We start from the raw sequence: 21,919 nt of genomic DNA on the forward strand, positions 1-21,919 counted from the left end.
GGTTTTGTTTGTTTTAGTTTAAGCATAAAATAAATTCACATTTCACTTCACTTAAGGATGAACACGGTTAAGATCTGAAAAGTTGTTAAGAGTAAAAAATTCATTTTAGAATTGCTACCAGAAAAAGAATTGAAAGACATTACACTACTCCAGCTGGGCATGAAAGAACAGCTGGAAATACCCATGGAGCTATTTTTAATGAAAGAGAAACAAGTTTCCTGCTCTCTTTAAGGGTTCAGTAACTGGCTCCTTGGAGAATGACTGCTTTGATGAGCCTTGAAAATGTAAAAGCAAAGCTAGGGGTAAATAGTATTGGAAATGATGAACTAAGACCCAGCAAAGCATAGCCATAGGCACTGTGCCTCAAGGCACCACAAAAGTTGATTTAAATTACCAAAAAGATACTGCCAATTACAAATTAAAATCCTTAATATTCTGCTTCTTGCAATTTATAATCAGGAAATCGTCATGAACATCCATAAAGATTCAGCCACACAAATGTTCATTAGCTGTTAATAACAACAACAACAACAACAACAATAATAATAATAATACCAAGAAGGGGATAACCTGAAAGTTCAAAAATAGGGAAGAAAGTGAAATTATTGAGGCATTATTGCACTGATTTACTGGAATGCCGTGTAGCCATTCCACAAAAGAATATATAATGTGTGTGTAAATATTCACTACATATTAAGTGCAAAAAGGAAATTTATAAAATAATACATACATCATGATTTATGTGTATTTACAGGCTGTTATATGACTAAGAGGACACATACAAAAATGTTAACTGTTTATCTCTGGCTGTTGCCATTATTGCTTACGGACAACGTTTTGGGGGTTTTTGTTGTTTTGTGTGTGTGTGTTTGTATGTGGTTTTTTGATCTGTATTTTAAAGATTAGTTTACAGTTCTTTTATTTTTAAAATTTATGCATAAAAAATTTATTGAATACCTTCTCTGGCCCAGACATTATTCTAGAGTCATGGACTATGTTAACTAATGCATGCCTTCCTGAGTATCTTATTTAAAAATTATAGTTTAAAAGTCAACGGAAAAAAATTCTCAAAACGTAAAAGTTCACTTTAAAGGAAAATTCCGTTCATCAGTTTAGAAGAGTAAACTTCCAGGCCAGTCTCTAGACAGAGGAGAGATAACAGAGACCTGAACGTCCAGGTCTTTGCCCATCCCTTCTTCCTCCTGAGGATGCTTTCAGGCTGCCAGCCAGGGTAGTGAACACGGGTGGAAATAAACTAAACCCGGCACTACCGGTGGGATTATCTCATAGATGTGGAGGAGGATTTTAAGTCTCTGTTGTTAAGGGTTGGATCCTGTTAAAAATAAAATACCTTCACAGCATTGTCGATTGCAGAAACCTTGACCTTGTTATCATAGCAGAGAAAGCACAACAGTTCAACTTCTTTCCTGCAATGGAGGAAGGAGAGTAAAATGAAGGCAATATTATCAGCAGGTAGAAGGATAAAAAGAAGAGCTCCTGTCTACTCAGCAGAGTAAAGAGAAGATGGCTGGGAAAGCAGCAGAGGACAAGCTTGGAGAGCCCCACCGATGGAGTTGCTCTGCCTTGTTATTGCCTAAGTGTAAAAGCAGAAAAGGAAAAAGAAAAGAAAAAAAAAAATCCAAGTGATTGTGGAATTATTAGAACCTTTGATAATTCTTTTGGCATTTTAATAAAATCCACCATTAATATTTAATTTTAGTAATTTTGAGCTAGTCTTTCCAAGCCAGCACTCTCCCTGAGCACCACCTTGGAAACTTTTTTCAAAGCTGTTTCAGCACATAAAGTTAAAATTGAGCTATATTTAATTTTTTTTGCTTAGACGTAAAACTTCCTTTTTATACCTCTTTTATGGCAGAGCTAGGAATCTGCATAAACTATTTACAAATTGATGGCTTACTTTAATATTTAAGGACCAGGTGAAATCTCAGTCTTTGCTTTGATGTGTTTGGGCGTTTATCAGGATCATGTCACTTTTCAGGCAGATACTTAAAAATTGATCATCATAAATAAATATAAAGCATCTTCCCAAGGAAAACATTCATTATGGGCCAGACTTTAAAACTGGAATATGCAAGTGGAAGGGGCAGGAATTGGTGTGCAGTTCAGCACTCATTGTGTTTATTAAACCATTCAGGCAATTTTAGAACAATTTGGTATTCAAGAGAAATTCTGAAAAAAAAAACAAACATCTTTTTTATTGTGATAGCATATAGAGAAGTCTCCCCCAAATTTTTACGCTATTATATTCACTGCTGTTTTTATTAGTTAGTAACCAAAACTCTAAAGAATATAGTGAGTAAACAAAAAAGAAAATATCCTGCAAGTTGTGATTTTTGTTCTTGTAAGACATACTTTCTTGATTTTCATCTTTTGATCACTGATCCCTTGACTTTAGAAGAAAAGAAATCAGAAAATGAAAACACACTTCTCTTACAGTTACTTTTATATTTGGCACCAGATTTTGTGAACAGATCATTCTGATCTAACTTTCAGCAATCTCATGAACATGGTCATCATAAGTGAATTAATTAATGCTTTTAGTTTCAAATGTGTTCCTAACCAAATCCATACAGTAATTAAAGAATCCATGATACAGTGTGTGTCCTCTAAGGGAAAAAAATAGGGTCCAGATTTGACAACTGTACTCTTGCACAGAAAATGAAGGTAGCTTAGTTTAAACTGTGAGGAGCTAACAGCATCAGTACCTGTTTTTTAAATGGAATTCTGAATTTTTTTCAGCTGCCTTTCAGCTGCACAGTGACATGTTTGAAATTCTACATTTTGAAAAATTAAAACAGAACTGCATCCAAATTAGATTTTCCCATAGTTTTTAGAGAGTGCCTATGAAGTGGTTTTTTTTTTTAATGAGACTCTTTAAATAAAGCCTTGTTAAAACCAGAGCAAAGTCATTCTGATAGATAATTGGGAGCAAAAAAGAAAAAGCTTTACGAGAGTGTAGATTTCTTTTAAATTGCTTGTCGGAGTGACATAAAGTTGCACAACATTCTAAGGTTTTCTTTCGTTAACAGGGATGAGGTAGTAGGACAAGTGCATGCGTGATACAGAAACATAATTTTAATCAATAGCTTCACTTTTCTTCTTAATCCCTTTACTGAAAGTATTAGCAAGCAGTGAGAAGGGTCCCTGTTAGAAATGAGGACCTTAGTGATAGACTTTATTGAATGTCCCTGTCTCTCACACCTCTGTTCAAAGAGTTAATTAACAGCTAGAAAGAAAAGACAAATAACAGATGGGAAAGGAGGCACAGACACTCCCAAATTGGTGAAATGGCTCTCTTTGTATTCCTGGTGGCTCAAATTTACAAATTCTAGTGTGTTTTAAATGATGGACGCTGTTTGCTGAAGATGCCTCATTCTCGCCATCAGCTGAACATTGACTGATTTTCTAGAATTGCTGGGATTGTGAAACTAAAAGGGAGATAAAATAGCTTAGGACCTGATTTTAAAACTCATTAAAATTCATGAGTTATCCATGGGCTCTCTCGGGTTTGATGGCAAATTATATTCTGTGTTGCGGTGGGGAGTAGGGAGCCAGTGCACGTGTTCTCCAGGAGACTGGTGGTTATTTACATAGGTGCCTTGGAAACTGGAAAGGGGTTTGCGTTTTCGTTTTGGTTTTGGTAGTGGAGGGGGAAACTGAGGAATTGGAGGATGAAATTGGAACGAATAGGAATTAAGTCCAATGGACAGTGTCCTTCCTTCTCTTCCAAGAATGCTGGCTGCTCTGGAAGGAAGGGGTCAGTATTTCTTGTTCAGTGATAGCCAAAGGGCGAGATTACAGGAGTCAGGCTCAGATGGGTGGATGGCCTGACTCCTCAAAAAGAGAATCCAGGCAGCTAGATTTGCCAAAATCCAGCCTAAAAGCTGGCTCCCAGTAACTTTTTCAATTAAGGAGAGGCATAATTATCAGGGGTAGAATATGTGGCTGAGAGGGTCACAGCAGAGAGACCCACAGAAGAAACCATTTTTAAAATTGACACACACAAGAAACCAGCCTGTAGAGCATCATAATTTCATTATACTAAAGAAAATAGAACTCTGTTGTGATTTTTGTGTATGTTTTATCTTCCATAAATTTAAAACCATAATTTTCTTATATTTTCACAATTCCTGTACCATGGCAGAACAGACATCTTATATAAATGAAAACATGATTTAATGAATTGAAATTTTATGAGCTCTGAGAGAAACAACTCTTTGAATTATCTTATTTAGCTTAAATAAAATTAGTGTGTTCTCGCTCAGTTGTAAATGATCTGCCCTGTGTTGTGTATTTCATTTTCTTCTGCAGAGAGATTTATCTTTTAAAGAGGTGAGATGGAGGAGGAGAGAGGAGTCTGCCTCTTGGGCTGTAAGCGATCTGAGATTTAAGTCCTGTAGGCATCTGCCAGGAGTGTGGTTCCCGGCAGTTCTGCTAAGGACTCTAAGGAGGAAAGTTGGCCAGAAAGAGAGAAGAGCTCTTTGAGTTCCCCCAGAAGTGTGCTGAAGGAACTTAGTCCTCTAAGGCAACCTCCTCTCTTAGAATGGGGGTGAGAAGATGGGTAGTGTTGGTATCTGGCAAATCCTGTTGGTTCCTGGGAGAGAAACGAGCAAGTGCAGGCCATTAGGCCTTCAGCCCAAATGAAGAGTTCTTGGCCACTCCCACGATGCTTTGGATAAAGTAGATCCTTGGAGAGGTGCAGGGAGCCCATGAGCCCTCGGGCTCAGAGCCTGAGGAGACTCATTGGAAATTCAGCGGGACTGATTTTCTGACCATGGGACAGCCTAGCTCTGCCTGCCCTCTATCTGCACAAGTTCCTTTGGAAGGAGAGGAAGGTGTCTTCTCAAGCTCTTTGAGCTCCCATGAAGAGTCTACTGTGAAACACTGAGGGGAGGAGATTGTGATGGGCATTTCCAAAGGTTAGTAAGACTTTTGAGGTCTTGTATTAAGATTGGAGCTGATGGGTGGTGTCAAAGTGTACTTCTCAAAAAATTTAAAGTGAGGTTTTCATAAAAGGAGAAAAGGAACACGTGTTAGAGATTTTTTTAAAATGTCATTCAGTAAATGCTAAAGCTTATTCAAGGAGCATTTGAGGAACAGAGCATTTATAGACAGTTTATTAAAATAACATTAGAATAAGATTACTAGATTAGATGCAAAAATGATTAATATCCCAAAGAGCAATAAGCTAAAATTTCTGGAGTTTTCTTTTCTACCACACAGAAATAATGTGCATTTCTTCTGGAAACAGATCTACAAGTTACCTTGGTTGCTGGTACCATATAACTTTGCAGAGACTGAGCCCTTATTAACATTTTACAAAAAACTAATCCTTGGGTGGACCTGTTAAAACAATGCCTCAGTATGATTTTGAAAGGATATGAAATTATCCTCTTGGCTTTGTTTATAAGTTTTGGATCATTTTTCTTAACAAGAGGAATCTATCAAGTACCTCTTGATGTTTACCCCTCTTACTCTTTTTCCTAAATTCATGTTACGTATGTACAATGATGGTTGATTAACACAGACCTTTTGCTTTTTTCTTCCTCCCAGCTGCCCCTTCACACACACACACACCCCACCATCATCACAACACACACGTAATGCTGGCATCCAAAGAAATAGAGTGTAAAAGAGAATCAGGTGACTTTTTCACTGATTGAATACACTAATATGTTGGACTCGCTGCTGATATAGAAGGGGGGACTTACTTTTGAATTACTCTGCAAAGTTCAGGAGGTAGTAGAAATGGTCTAGGCTAATTACTGTGAACATCAAGGGAATAGCCCAAGTTTTTTTGTTGTACAGAAAATTCCTTGCAATAATTATTGCCAGATTCAAGAGGATTTCCTGCACTCATTATCACGTCCCTTGCAGATATGTTAAGGATGCCCCCAAGGCATATTTTGCTGATATCAGCAACCAAGGCATACACTTTCTCTGAGGTTGGTGCTTCTGGAATTTGCTGGTGGCTGTTCCCTCAGAGATTTTCATAGGGACACTCTTCAGCTATCTCTCTTTTCTATCCTGTCTCCAAGACTTCAACATTACTTCCCCCTTTTGGCTTACTGCCCCCACAAACCAGAGTCAGTTATAGGAAACTATGGCACCAAAAGAACAGGTTCTTTATCAACGTGAACTATGCCTTCTGATTTTGCTTAACCCAGATATACTCATTTCACATTTTTATTCTGCTTGGGAAAAGATGAATTTAGGAATTTTGAGCATTAGTTAAGTCATTTAAATCCAAAGCTGCCGTGGAACCTTCAAAATAACAAGGGAGCGTTTTGATCTTTTTTTTTTTTCACATTTGGGATGGCTTCTGCAGTGATTCTTTTGCAGCTCCTTCGGTTAGTTAAAACCCTTGTTCCCTCCATAATCAGTTTTGGCTTCAACCTTGGGTAAAGTCCTTGTGTTTTCAGGAACCATGATATCTTAGCCCTAAAAAGAGTGACATTTCTTACGAGTTACTCTTAATATCCTTCCTTATCTGGAATGCCTATGGCAAGCTGAAAAGAATCCTACTGTTTCATTGTTTCGAAAACACATTATCTGGCTTTCTCTAGACTGATTTAGGTATTTACAAACAGAAAATGTGTTCGGAATTCTTGTACTAGTATCTTCCCTTCTTCATAGTTTTGGTCCATCAGTCATATCAAAATTTAATTTGATGTTAGTCTTCTTTCTTATGATAGAAGAGCAGAGGGTAACCTCAGGATGAGTTAGACCACTGCCTGGTAACAGCAAACTGACATTGTGGTTTAGAAAGACACACTTAGCCTAGAGCATTTTTCAGTTACAAGATCATGTTCTATGAAAGGTCAAGTTTGTTTATTTGTTTCGATGGTTGATTGATTTCTTAAATGTAGTGATAAGTATGCGATTCAACTTGTTTTTATAAAGGGAAAAAAATTCACTCAAAATATAAGATACCAGTAATGGGTTTGATAGTTCTGCAGTGTCAAAACAAACAAGCAAATAGGTAATCACCCTGTAATTAATTCCACTAATGCTCTCTCCTTAACTTATCAGATTTAAATTAAACTCAAAAAACATTTCTTGGATGGCTATCACATGGCATATAGGTGGTCCCTGCCCCTAAGGAATTTGCAGTTTAATGGCCATGAAGGGATGCACTCAGCCAGCAGTAGTACTGGCCAGAATGGTACTATTATTTTAATAAAGATACAGCAGTCGTGATCATGAAAACATCGACCCCCTTAGAGTAATCTATATTTGTTGGAGAAAGTTTAGAATATGAAGAAAAGTGGACAGAAGAAATCAAACACCCAAAGTCCCTCCACTACAAAGCAGTTATTATTACCCTCTTGGTTTGTTTCCTACCAGCCTCCTTCTCACATAATTTTATCTTTTTACATATATGAGGTAATATTAAATTTTATAATATTTCGTAATATGCAATTCTGTGCATTGATTTTTTTTAACATAAAATACTATGACACAATCCTTTCTCAATGCTATTAAAAACTCTTAGTAAACATTTTTTAAGCCAAATAACTTTCCATTATTGGATCAGTTATAACTTAGACATTCTTCTACTATTTAGGTTATTTACACTATTTCACTACTCAGTGGCTTTGGGCTTAAAACTTTCTCAGGATAAAGTTTGGAGAAGGTTTATGGGCCCAAGTGTATGAACATTTTTAAGGCTCTTGCAAGATAGTTTTTGAACACCAGGCATTTATGTCTTGCATTTGGCTTTATCTTCACAGCAGGTTTCATTAGCCTTCCTTACACATACACCAGGCTCTTCTGCCTTTTAATTGGTAAGGAAATCACCAGGAACTGAATACACACTGGAGGGAGAAGATAAGGAGAGTAATCAAAAGCTGCTCCAAGAAGCAATGGAAACTTAATCTAGCTAAGCTTCTAGTAGCAGCTCCTTAATTTGTGTTATCTCTTTTTGAAGTTCCCGAGACCTTGACTTACAGGAGTATAGCAAGTTAATGGTTCCTTACTGATGGAACTGAGTGGAGGAGGCAGAAATTAGATTAGATGCATACATTTCTAGAAACCACTGAGTTTCCAGTAATTGTTGTTAATAACAATTTCAAGCAACACAGCTTTTTCTAATAGCTGCGAAGAGGTGTGAGCAGAATCCTGAGAAACCGATAGTCACTGCTGTTACTGATGTGCTGTCATGAAGAAGCTGGTTTATTTTGGGCTGAGCCCAAAGGCCTGGGGTCCACTGAGGTCTAGAATGGCCTGGAACATCATATTAATTCTGAGGCTGAAAGATCTGTGGGGTCCCCTGTGTTCTATCCTGGGCCCCTGCGATCCTCTGAATAGAGTGTATTGACACAGGCTGGGTGGTCTGAAACTTCTGCAGACCAGCCCCCTCTTCAGGATGGAGCCAGGGCCAGGTCACAGCACAGCTAACGCAGGAGGGGCCTCGAGGTTGCCCAAATAGCACTTCATTCTCAAGCACGGACAAGTGGAATGTGAAATAGAATTTCGGACAGAGATGCCAACTTTCCAGGGGCCTGTTTCCAGGCCTTTACAGACTTGAGGACTCATAAATGTCCCCTCAGTCCTCACTGCTATAAAAGATAAATAAATCCATTTTTGAAAACTTTCCTCAAAGCACCTCCTTTACATGGGCCTCATGGATATTTTCTGATGGGTTTCTTAGCTCCTCCTGTCCCTAGTTATGCAGTCCGAGTCTAACCAGAACCAACAAGAGAGAGGGGCACCTCCCAGCCCCAGTGGCTGCCCGTGTCTGTTTTTACAGTCTGAGCCATGCTTGCTTTCTGCTTTCTCTAATAGCACATTTAGAAACTGGTTTAGTTCAGCTTGAGGTCTCTTGAGATCCCTGAATGTTTTCCTGCCATGTTTTCAAATAGCCAGTCACAAGCTATACTACTTAGAAAGCTTGGATTTCCAGCCCAAGTGTAATATTTATGTGTTTCCTCACAATTTTGGATAAGATTACTGTTTTGTCAACCCAGCGGCCAGTTGGCTTACTATATTTATTCTTGATTTTGATATCATGGATTCACTTTGCAAAGAAAGAGGCTTAAACTTGGCTGTCTATCACTGCTGCTGTTTTTAAATCCAAGATGTTGAGAGGTTCTTTGTGTGGGCCATCCAGTCCCATGGAAACACCCTCTGGATTCAGAACATGTCCTATGGATTGTTATAATCTCAAATACAGTAGTTTTCTCAGCACCCCCCACCCCAAATTGTAAAGCATCCCAGTCATTCCCCAGTTAAATCAGAGTTCATGTTTCACAAATAAGATGTTTGAAAACTCTGCTTGCTCTCATCCTAGCTTCTTTCTCTCAATTTTCACTTTAGGTGCCCATCTTTACTTCTTGGTTAGGGGTTAGAAGTGGCTTAAATTCCCAAACCTTCTGGTTTTTTCAGCCATGAGAGTCTTGGCAAAAGCAAGGTGGTCTGAGGAGCCTGGGGGAGAAGAGGTGGGGTCAGGCAGTGCTGACCCTACACACCAGCTTCATAAATGATTCATCAGTCCTGAGAATCACAAGAAAAGGAGCAATCCTGGGATTTTAGAGAATGACAAGCAGTAAGATTAAGTAGTCCTGATAAAGGCCTTATTAAGTCAGCCATTTTGATAGATTATTTAGGCCAAGGACCAAGTCCATCCTTGGAATGAGTGTAAATTTTTTATTGTGCCAGTAGAAATCTATGGTGACATATTGGACGTGTACATTGGATTTATGAGTGTAATTCAGCGTGAAAATGGGCATGTGAACACGTGGATTGTGTAAATGTTGATGATAAGCCTGAGGATATATTAAGTGGAAGTAGTCTTAAAAGAAAGAAAATTATAACTCGTTTGCTTTGTATTATACATATAAAGTTATATTCTTTGATTTATAACTACAAGTTTTATGTGCAGAACTCATTGCTTTTTATGATGCTGCTCCTTTGGCATGTAGTCTTAGCTATAACTGTGTTTCAAAAGAGCCATTCCATTTCTGCTTTTGACATGGTAGGTTGAGGGTGATCTCTGTAGAACAATGTTATTTTCCAGTTACATTGCAAACCACAGGCTGAAGTATGGGTTTGTATAATGAGTCATGGTAGGAGCTCTCTGTCTCTCTCCAGCCCCCACATTCCTCCCCTGAGACATTTATGCAGAGTAGAGTCTCTGAGCATTGCTGTGTATCTGCCACATCCCTTGGATTTGATATGTTTAGAATCAATTTTAAATTAGGAAGAAAACTTAAGTCTAAACATAAATGTCAGTTTTGAATGACTTGCAAATTGCTTTTCTCCCCGGGGACCCTCCTACACTGTTGGTAGGAATGCAGTTTGGTGCTGCATTATGGAAAACAGTATGGAGATTCCTCAAAAAACTAAAAATAGACTTACCATATGATCCAGCAATCCCACTCCTGGGCGTATATCTGGAGAGAGCTCTAATTCAGAAAGATATGTGTACGCCAGTGTTCACAGCAGCGCTATTTACAATAGCCAAGACATGGAAACAACCTAAATGCCATCAACAGATGACTGGATAAAAAAGCTGTGGTATATTTATACAATGAAATACTACTCAGCCATAAAAAAGAATAAAATAATGCCATTTGCAGTAACATGGATGGACCTGGAGATCATCATTTTAAGTGAAGGAAGCCAGAAAGAGAAAGAAAAATACCGTATGATATCACTTATATGTAGACTCTTTAAAAAAAGACACAAATGAACTTATTTACAAGACAGAAACAGATTCACAGACATAGAAAACAAACTTATAGTAACCAAGGGGGAAAGGAGGTAAGGAAGGGATAAATTGGGAGTTCGGGATTTGCAGATACTAACTACCTATATATGAAATAGATAAACAACACATTTATACTGTATAGCACAGGGAACTATATTCAGTATCTTGCAGTCACCTATAATGAAAAAGACTATGAACATATGCCTGTATATACATGACTGAAACATTATGCTGCATACCATAAATTGTCACAGCATTGTAAACTGACTACTTCAATTCAAAAAATTGTTCTTATCCTTATTTTTTTCCCATTGCCTTTGCAACTAACAGAGAAAAATCACTAGAGGAAGAAGCATATGTAGAGGAGCTAAATTCCAATTAGCGTCCCCTGTGATTGCCGTGTAACTAAGATGAGTACTTACCACTCCTTAGGAAATGAAGAGGAAAATCTCCAAGATCAAAGGGAATTATTGAAGTTAGAAACACAAAAAGACCCACATACTTAAAATACACAGACACACACACACACTCACACACTCACACACTCACACACTCACACACACTCTTCTGTTTCCTACCCTCATCCCTGCTCCTTTTTTTGATATATCAGAGAAAACTTTCAGCTTATTAGTTGATAGGAGGGCATTGTTATGTGGGGTAAACAACATGGGTTTTGAGTTAGAATTGGGTTCAGTGCCCTGATCTGTTTTTAAAGGCTGTGTGAACTTAATGGATTACTTGAGCATAGATTGAAGTGATCAATGTAAGACCCTTAGTGGAATGCTTAGCTCATAATAAATGCTGAGTGATTTTTGGTTGTCATCAGTGAGCGTCTTCATCATCATCACTTCACCACCACCATTTTCATGTCATGCTAATTACTGCCTCCACCACTGCCACAGCCGCCACCACCACCACCATCATCTCACTCTCCTGGGTTTCCTCCTGCCTCTCTGTAGCCTCCTCACAGCCCATTTTGCAGACTCTCTTCCTCTTCCAAACTCTAAATACTGGGATTCCCGAGGCTTACATCCTCTCACTACACATCCTCCCTGGCGATCTCATCCACGGTGGGGGCTTCGTGTATCAGCCATTGCTGATGATTCCCAAATCCATCACTCTAGCCCAGATCTCTCTTCTTAGTCTCAAACATTATATCCATCTATCCGCTAGACATCTCCCTTGTATGTCCCAGTAGCACTTCAAACCAAAACTCAACACATTTTCCCTTCCCTGATCTGTGTCTTCTCTTTGTTTCTTATCTTGAAGAATTCATCGCCATTCACCCTGTTGCTGAGGCTAGAAAACTGGGTGTGTTTCTTGACTCTGCCCTTTCCCCTTCCTGTGTCATTCAGTCGATGAATGGTGTCCATCACACTTTCTATACTCTAAGCTTCATGTGGGTAGGGACCATTTTAGGACTGGAAATCTCAGTGCCTAGCATAGTACTCAATCAACAATTATTGAATGAATGAATAAAGAGTGAATGAAACTTCTGAATGTACCTACTTCCTTTGATTCCCACTGCCCCTTCTGCAGTGCAGGCCACCATCAGTTCTCACCAGCTTAAGAATTCACAGTTTAGAAATCCTGTAGTGGAAATATCCTAACTGATTTCCCTGATTCTAGGGTTGCAGTCCCCACCCCCAGCACCACTACATTTTCCACACTGCAGCCAGAGGGATTTTATGGGAAGAAAAAAAAAAACTCAGTAATCTGATCATGATCATGCCTCTTCCCTGCTTAAAGCACTTCAATGACTGAATAATTATCCTGATTTGATGTCCTGATTTACATCTCTTATCCTGGCACAATTATCAATCTCAAAAATGCCCTTGATGAGACAGTAATAATATGATCACCCTATACCTAATCTATTCTATTGTCTGCTTCATGTTTCCAGCCTCGTGGCTCCTCATTTTTTCCTCATCCCTATATGCTATCTAGTCATACTGAACTTAAAGTTTTTCATATTTGTTATACTCACTGCTCTCACGTAGTCTTCCTTCTGCATGGAAGTTCCCTTCCCTCTTTGCCTGGCTGACTCTTAGCGTCCAGGTCTCAGGCGAGAGCTTCCTTTACAGAGGAGTCTTCTCTGACCCCTAGGGTGATGTCAGGTACCTTTTGTGTTCCCAGAACATCCTGCATCCTAGCCCTTGCCTCACTGTTTTTGTTACCTGTTAACTTCTGTGGGTTTCCCCCCAGCCTCTAAGCTCTCTCAGGTCAGTGACCACGTCTGCTCGCTGCACAGTTGAATCCTGGTGCCAGCCCAGGGTCCTGCACAGTGATGATGACATTCAGCAAGCATTTAGTGAATAGTTGAAGTAAAGCATCACATGCAATGAGAATGATCAAAGTACATGTCTGGAAAACTCTTACTCCACAATAAATTTTCTGGGAACATATCTAATTTGTGACTATAAAAAGTATGTTGTCTTCTTGCCTCTGTCCATCGTGTTTGTGATAATGGTGGAAATGATTCTGGGTTCCTTTGATTACAAGTTCATTCAAGGACAGGATTTGGAGTTGGGACACACTGTCAATTCCAGGAAGTCTTGCAGGTGATAATGTTGTAAAACAAAGCAAAGAACAGCTGTTTTCTAGCCTTTTCAAGAAGTTGAGGCTACTTTTATTTCAATTATGTAAGGCACATTGGTTTCAAAGTTATTTGCTTTGAAGTTAAAATGAAATTTACTCTCATTATTCTAATGTATCCTAGACTGTTTAAGTTCCAAATTCTATTCTCACACTAATAAAAACAAACATAAAATATCTCATACTTCCAATATAATTTTTTATATTGTATTACTTGAAAACTTGCAATTGTGTGCTTTTAGATGGTAAATTTTGCACTGTTATTAGATCTACCAGAGAATCCAAACTTTTTTTTTCACATGCATTGAACAGAAAGGAGTTCCGGACCTACCTAGGGGTCTGTGGACATCATTCTGTTAAGTGAAAAGGAAGGCTACTCACTTTTATTCCAAACAGAAATAACTTTAGTAGTTTTTTGATTATAAAAATAACACACATTCACAGCAAAAAAAAATCAAGAAATATAAAGAAGAAAATAAAAATCATCTAAAAAAGAATACATATATGTATAACTCTATCAGTTTGCCGTACACCGGAAACTAACACAACACTGTAAATCAACTATGCTTCAATAAAATTAAATAAATAAAAATTTTAAAATTATTTATATTCCCAGTTTTAGGTTACCATGTTAAACGTTTTAGGGTGTATGCTTCTAGCCCTTTTTTCTGCATATATAGTCATATCAATACAGATCTTTTTTTAATGAAAATGGTATCACTTCACACATACGGCTTTAAAATGTGTTCTTCTACTTGACAAGTTTGGAAATTTCGGGAAGAAAAATAGGTAAAAATGGGTAAAGTGCGTATTAGGAAGTTCTGCTTTCTAGTGTACTGAGTGGTGTGATTTCAACATCCCCATTAAGAAAACTTCTATAATACTTTGTATTAGTCTTTGACTCAGTCAGTTAATTTGAAGGAAATGGAAAGCATGCTAGCCGTTTTAAGCAGAAAAACGTTTGGTTTTTTAAAAATAGGGGTTTACAATATTGTTGGGAGGTCTGGAAGAGGAAACTCTAGGCTGATCCTCCAGAAAAAAGGCTAAACTGATGAACTCGGACTGCCAGAGTGGTGCCCTTCCTCATGATCAGGGAGACGGGGAATCAGAAAGCAGCCTCTGTGTTATATATAAAACAGATAACATGGTCCTACTGTGTAGCACGGGGAACTATATTCAATACCTTGTAATGGCGTATAATGAAAAAGAATATGAAAAGTGATATATATATATATCACTATGCTGTACACCAGAAACTAACACAACACTGTAAATCAACTGTACTTCAATTTAAAAGGAAAAAAAAAAAAAAGGAAAGCAGCCTCTGGAATGGCAGCTCCGTAGACACATCACCCTAGCTGACAGACAGGGACAGTCTTGTCACTGCCACCACTGTTAGCCCTAGAGCCACACAGCATCTGCTTGATCCACAGTGATTTAAAAAAAAAAAAAAGTATGCCTGTATCCCTGTGAATTGCATCTCTACCCTCATTAATCTAGTAAACTGTACACAGGAAGCTAAAAGACAAAAGCCTGTGTGATTCTGCTCACCATCAGAAATCAGAGATTTCCTCGGCTCACTTCTGACTTTAAAATTTCAGAGGAGTGCCTCTAATTGGCAGAGCCTAAATCACATCTGGAATCCTAGTTCTAGGAAGTCTAGGAAATGTAGGTTTGAGCTGTCCGGTCCCTACAGCATAGGGCAGCCCAAGCCCACCAGTCTGGAGGCTGGGGTGGCCGCTGAGAACCCCCACGTTTACCACGTCTCGAGGCTTTGGGTGTCGGGCTTTTGTCCCTTTGGATTGCTATGCAAAGAACTTAATGGCAATATAAAGAGGGATAGTTTATCAGAAGGGGTGATAGGTACCACCACAATTTATTTAAGCCATCCCTACTGTTGTTTACTTGTTTTCTGTTTTCTCATACGAACAGCATCTTGATAAACTGCTCTTAGCAGAATCATTAATAGCCTCCAAGTTCCTAAACCCAATGGGCAAGTCTCGGGCCTCATTTTACTTGGCCTTTCAGGACCTTTGACATGGTTACGCATTCTCTCACTGGAACTCTTCACTTGGTTTCCAGACTCTCATGCTCTCCTGATGTTCTTTCTAGCTCACCTGCTCGGTCTGCATCTCCTTGCTGATTGCTCCTCATCTCTCCAACTCTTTATGTTGGAGGCCCCAGGATTCAGTCCCGTTCTCTGTTTACTCCCTGGCTTGTCCCATCAAGCCCAATCTTGTGGCTTTCAATACCCTGACCACCCCATGTATACAACAGTTTCCTGGTTAATGTGTACTTTTAGATGCTTTAAAAAACATCTCAAACGTAATATTTCCCAAATCGAACTAATGCTTTTCCCCAACATCTATTCCACTCATTCCCCCATTTCAGTTTGTGGAACCTCCATCTTTTGATTTGCTTACAGCAAAACCCTGGGAGTCAGCCTTTACTTCTCTCTTTCTCTTACGTTCACGTTTAACCCATCAGAAAATCCTGCTGATTCTGCCTCCAAAAATATCCACAGTCCAACACTTTTCTCCATCCCTACTGCTTCCCGCTGGTCCGTGCCACTGTTTTTTCTCTCTTGGACTTTTGCTCCAGCTCTTCAATGGGCTCTGTGTCCCCTGCTAGAGTCTAAAGGTTAGAACATGTCACCGCTCTGCTCAAAGCACTCCAGCGAAATTCCATCTCACTCAGGATAAAAGTCAAACTCCTTATAACAACCCAGAAGGCTCCTGTGATACTACCACCCCCACTGCCACCATCTGTCTCATCTCCCTTCCTGTCATGCTCATTCTTGCTCACCTTGCTCCAGCCCCCTTGATGTTCTTAAGCACCTTGATCCTTAAAGGACTTGGCAATTACTGGCCCCTCTGCTTGAAATGCTCTTCCCCCGGATGGCCACAGGGCTCTCTCAGCGCCCTCAAGACTGTGCTTGGTCATCATTTGCTCAGTAAGTCCTTTCCTGATCTCTGTGTTTAATGTTGCAAACTGACCTCTCCTCCAGCCTTCCAAACTCTCCTTTTGTGTTTCATTTTTCTCCAAAGCACCTACGGCTTTCTAATTAACTACCTAACTTATTTCTTTTGTTGCATGCCCCACCTCCCAGAAGAAAATGGATTTTTAAATATGTTATTTATTATTGAATCCTCGGTGTGTGGAACAGTGTCTGGGCACACTGGTAGTCATTCATCAAGTATTCGTTGAATGAATACATTTCTTTATACCTATGTCCTTGTGCACTTGTCTAATTATTTCTTGCAAGTTAATTCCTAGGGTCAATGATATGCACAAAATTTTCCAGAAAAGTTTTAACAAGTTGTTCTCCCAGCAAGAGTCAAGGAGAGTGTCTATTTTCTGATACCCTCACCAACATCATGCCATGGTCACACTATCCTTCCCGCTCCTTGAACCCACCGCGTTTGTCCCCACTGGATACATTTGCACTGACTACTCTCTCCTCCCAGAATTCCCTCCTGCCATACCTTTGCTTGGCTTCATTCTTGTTCTTGCTTAGGTCTCACTTTAATTGTCACCTCCTTGGAGAGGCCTCCCTTGGGCATCAGCCGTCAAGTAACTTACCAGTCACTCCACGTCACATCACTCTACTTTATTTCCATCATAGCGTGTATCACTACCTGATATTTTCTTATTTGTATATTTATTTGTTTGTCTGTGCTTTCCATCTCTAGAACATGAGCTCCGTGAAAACAGGAGCTCCACAACAGGTCTTTTTCAGCACTGTCTCCAGTAAATGTGTGTTTAATGATGGAACAGGCCCTGAGTATTGTAATTTTTTCTTTATGACTATCTGCTGGGTGAGAAGTGGATTTACTATGAGTTATTTTTCTGGATTGGTGAGGCCAGGCTGAGCAACTGACTTTTCAAGTACAAAAGCCTTTTTTGACTAGCAAATGTTAAGATGATCTAGAAGTTGAAATATTCAGTTAGCACATTTGTTTTGGATATGCTATATCAGATTTCTTATATTTCTCATAAGTTGCATGATTTCTTAAATTTCTGAAGCTTCCTTTCTCATTTATGTCAACGTTAGTATCCATAAAGTAGGAGTCCTGCAAAACTCTACTCACGTGCTATTTTTTTTTTTCCATCTCCACAGCTTCTGGAAAGAACCAACGGTGGTTTTGAAGAATCAGATTCCGTTGCTACCAAGAGTCCGCTGCACTTAGCTGTAAGTGAGATGCTGTGGGCAGCTTCCCCTGAGACAGAAGGAACCAAGTGTTCCTAAAACTAGGCTGCTCTTAAAAGGAAAGCATAGCAATGCAATAATAACTCATGATGAAAACAGTACCAGGGGAAAGGCGCAGGCTGCGGAGAGAAAGCCCAACTCAAATTCCAGTCCCAGCTTCACCCACCAGTGACCTCAGACACATTGCTTACCTACCCTGTCTGAGCCTCGGTTTCCCCATCTGTAAAAGGAAGGCAAGGGAAAGGAGATAATATGCATAAAGCCCTTATCACAGAGCCTTATGATTGTTATCAGTTCTAACGGTCTTTCAAATTATTCTTATCCATTAGTTAAATCAATAAACGGAGAAAATGTTTTCTTTTGGTTTTAGAGATTTGATTATAGACAAGTACTGCACCTGCAGATAATGGAATTCCACAATTAACGACTTGTGAGATGTTTAAGTGCAGCCTGTGCGAGCAAGATGAGCATCTGTGTAATTGCAACGCTGCTCCTTCTGCCTGGGCTTCGAGTCAGGGTCTCGGAGGGGTCAGACTCTGATCCTTGTACTGGGTGGTAAGATCTAGGAGGGAAGGGAACTTCCTTTCCACATCCAGATAACTGAACAGAAATGCAACAGCTCAGAGTGAGGATCCCAGACTCTCCCGGGTGGGGGGGTGACTGAGCCGGGAAGCTCATCACCGCTGAACCTCAGATAGTGTCTTGCTAACCGTGGATAATCAGCAGCTGTTCCCAGAGAACCTCTCTGATTGGCAGCCACACCCAGCAACTGCCAGCTCACCTGCGCCAGGTGCTGCTGTGTTGTGAGGCCTCAAAGGTGGTGTTTGGGTGAACGCAGAGGCTGGATACGGGGAAGAGTAAGCAGGGCCTGAGTCTCTATGTTTAACTGTTACGACATTTCGCTTAGTACCATCCACACATAAGCAGTTCTGTAGTTTTGTTCTAATGAAAAATTGCGGTGGAGATTTTGGAGAGCAGAGAAGAGTGTTTCATTAATGAGTTTGCATAAGCATTCAGGCAAAGTAAGAAGGGATGAGACCGTCCCATATGGATTGGGATGAACTGATCTCTTCATTGCCGGTCTCCCCATATCCTCATCAACACTTCTGCTGACATCCCCCTGACCACCCTCTGCCACATCTACCAACACATCCACCACACACACACACACACACACACGGTGAGTCCAGTGAAATTAGGCAGAAATGTCCATTAGTCTTTCTTCCAGGCTTGGGCTTAAAGTAGAAAAGGTGGATGGAGAGTGTATAAAACTTCACACCTTAGTACAGGTGTACCATGCTTAGGACAGGTTGCTCTCAAGAATCTCTGCCCAGCTCTCTGCTGTGCCTGGGAAGTTACCTGAAAGCCAAGAGTTCACAAGCAGCCCTAGCTGCCCCTAGAGAGGCCCCTTTGAAATCTTATCTCGATGGAAATCTCATGCCCTTTGAAAGTGGGGTTGATTGCATTGCCAAGCCTGCTAGTAATCTGAGAAGAGACTTCCTTAGCTTCCAAAAATTCTATCATCTTTCATTCTTTTTTTTTCCCCCCAAAAGTCACTGTTGAATGCTTACTCTGTGCCAGGTGCTCTGCTGAGGGTTACAGGTTCCTGGCTGCATCAAGACACGGGGTGTGGTATCACTGGAGAGAGTGGCCTTTGGTCGCTCTGCCCCTGGCAGGGGCCCAGGAAGGACACACAGAGGAGCCACCAGTCCTCTCATTAGCAACTCACTCGGACATGATTTTCCATCTGTAAACTAAAAGGAGAGAGTTAGATAAGGATCCCGAAACCCTTTCCACTTTGTTAATTTATTTGACTATTTCTTGTACGATCTCGGCCAAGTACCTAACCTCTTGTGTCTCCGTTTCCCCACCCACACTACGGGGAGAATAGCAGTACCTCTGTCTGTCTTCGGACCACTGTGGGGATGACATGACTTAATACATGTGAAGTGCCATGCCTGGCACTTACGTGCAATCAGCTAGCTTCATTCTCATTCTCAGTAACATTAACACCATTCTTTCCTTTGAGCTATACTGACCGTGCATGTGCTAAGCCCTGTTCCAGGAGCTGGAGCTGGACAGACTGCGGGAAACAAAAGCCAGCTCCTGTCCTCGTAGAGTGTCCAGTCTAGGAGAGACCATAGCAAGTAGATACACAACATGGCAGATGGTAAAAAGTGCCGTGTGTGCTACAAAAGGGATCAGTGAGCAAGAGAGCACCAAGGTGGCAGATGGGGCGCCATTTCCCGCAGCACAGCATCTCTCATTAGAACAGAGACTTGAACAGCTACCGTTTGGTCTCTGATGGAAGAGTGTTCCGGGCAGAAGTGCAGAGTCCCTTGGGTAAGAGCCTGCTTGGCGTGTTCCCAGAATAGAAGGAGGCCACCGTGGCTGGAGAGAGTGTGAGGGGAGAGTGTGGGGGGCGAGGTCCCACATGTTGTGGAGGGGCGAGGAGTCAGGGGAGGGCCTCAGACTCCAGTGGGTACTTTGACTTTTTCTCTGAGCAAAGTAGGAAACCATTTGGAGGGTTTTGAGGAGACAGATGATGTGATGTGATTTTCGATTTAAAAGGATCGCTTTAGCTTCTGTGTTGAATTTAAATTGTCAGGGAGCAAAAACAGAAGCAAGACAACCAGGCAGGAGAGGATGATGATGCCTCTAACCAGGGTAATAGCAGAGCGTTAATCCTAAAAATCTTTTATTCTTTCCCTCTAAAGGCTAACACTTAAAAAAAAATTCTGTTTGCTCCAAGAACCCCACAAGTGTGCCCATCACCTCTCCAGGGGCCTCTGTAGCAGTTAACTTAATAAAAACCCAAGACACATCCTTTCTTCTTTGGAAGCATTCTATAATGAAAGAAGGCCAGATGCCCTCAAATCTTGACTGCCCGCCAGGAACCCGGCCTGCCTTGAGTTACTATTTCCTGGCTGAATGATTCAAGTCTCCAGGGTTATCAGCCCAGTGAATTTCGTGAGCATTTCATCCACTTGAAAAAATTAAACCAAGAAACAAGGCTGTGCAAATGCAGGGCTCCAGCTGTTGAGGTTTCCAGATGGACCCATTGTTTCATGGATTCTTTGGAGATCCCAGATTCTTTCTCCTCACTGCCCTCAGTTCCAATCTATAAAGTTCAAAGAAATTAATTATGTGTAAGAAGTATTTAAGTTTCTTAATGAGGTTTTTACAAGTATTTTGTAAAGCAAATTTGAAATGTTTGATTGCTACCTCTAGTGAAGACTTAAACCAGGTTGTCTACTAAAAGTCAAAAATATTTTGTGTTTTTTGAGCCAGTATCTTTGTTCTTTTGTGCAATTACTTCCTCCCTGAGTTATTTTAGAAATCATTTGTGGCAATTACGTACTAACCACCTGACTTAGGATGGGAACAGAAAGAAAAATAGGACAATTTTCTTCATGTACTACTGACATGAGAAAGGTCTGTTTTCCTGACTACTTGAGTGTCTTTTGGAGAGTTTAAATCTTTCCTTTATTTCATAGAGTCTAAGAACCATGTAACTGCCTGAAGACAGAATCATGCATTTAACCATGGAATAGAATTCCATATTATGTGGTCATTTGTTTTTAGGGTTAAGCTCTGAAGTGTGAAGGTATGTGAAAGTTCTTGTGTTACCAAAGTTACCTCTATTATTCCCCTTAAATAGCATTAGAAGTTTAGTATACGTAGTTTTCTGTCTTCAATTCCGTACAATAATGCTTTTGCATACTAAAATTCAAAAGCTGCAAGCTAGACGAAAGGAAGAAACAAGAGGAATTCTATACATAGATCTGGCCTTTCAGTCATTCTGTCTTTAAGAGAATGTTCAGGTGCCTGATATAGAAGAAAGTATTGATTGAAATTCCGAAGCTTTCCTAAGTACCAGCAGGGTTCACTCCATTTTATTTTAACATTAAGCTTCTTTCACTTTAACACATGATAATGGAGAATTAAAGCAGAAAGTGCAAGGGGGTCTCTTATAGGAGGTAAGTTCTTAAGTCTGCACCTAACTTTAAGTGCCCTGTGATATGATTGTGCTGTTCTGAACGGTGCTGGTTCCTCCACATCCATTTCCTTCCTGCATACTTTTCTCTTCCCCTGTGTCTCCTCTTTACTAAATCTAAATGTGTTCTCCATTGTGTTTTGCAGATCTCCATGCAGTTTATAAGTTCCTGATTCTATTTTCCTAGGCTAAGTCAAAGTGACAGAAATTAAAAATGTTTTCAGTCTTTGTCCTCGTGGTAAGAGACACTGAAGGAACTAGCATTTGCAAATAGCACCTAGTACCTGTTTTACCTACGTGGACTCATTCCCTTTGGTGTAAAGTCACGATTGCCACACAAGCTGAATCAGTCACTACCATTACAACTTAAAATGAGAAAAGGTCT

At 40.1% G+C, this 21,919-nt stretch overlaps 1 protein-coding gene across 11 annotated transcripts in view; it reads left to right on the forward strand.

Annotated features, from left to right (window-relative positions):
- Positions 1-21,919, forward strand: part of ANKRD44 (ankyrin repeat domain 44) — a 290,253-nt gene that overhangs the window by 236,192 nt on the left and 32,142 nt on the right. For all 11 annotated transcript variants that reach the window (XM_072961553.1, XM_072961554.1, XM_072961555.1 and 8 more), the window contains one exon: positions 17,448-17,519. In XM_072961553.1, the coding sequence (XP_072817654.1) occupies positions 17,448-17,519 (72 nt within the window). The remainder of the gene's footprint in view (positions 1-17,447; positions 17,520-21,919) is intronic.

Source organism: Vicugna pacos, chromosome 5 (genome assembly GCF_048564905.1).
Source record: "Vicugna pacos chromosome 5, VicPac4, whole genome shotgun sequence".
NCBI classification, from domain to species: Eukaryota; Metazoa; Chordata; class Mammalia; order Artiodactyla; family Camelidae; genus Vicugna; species Vicugna pacos.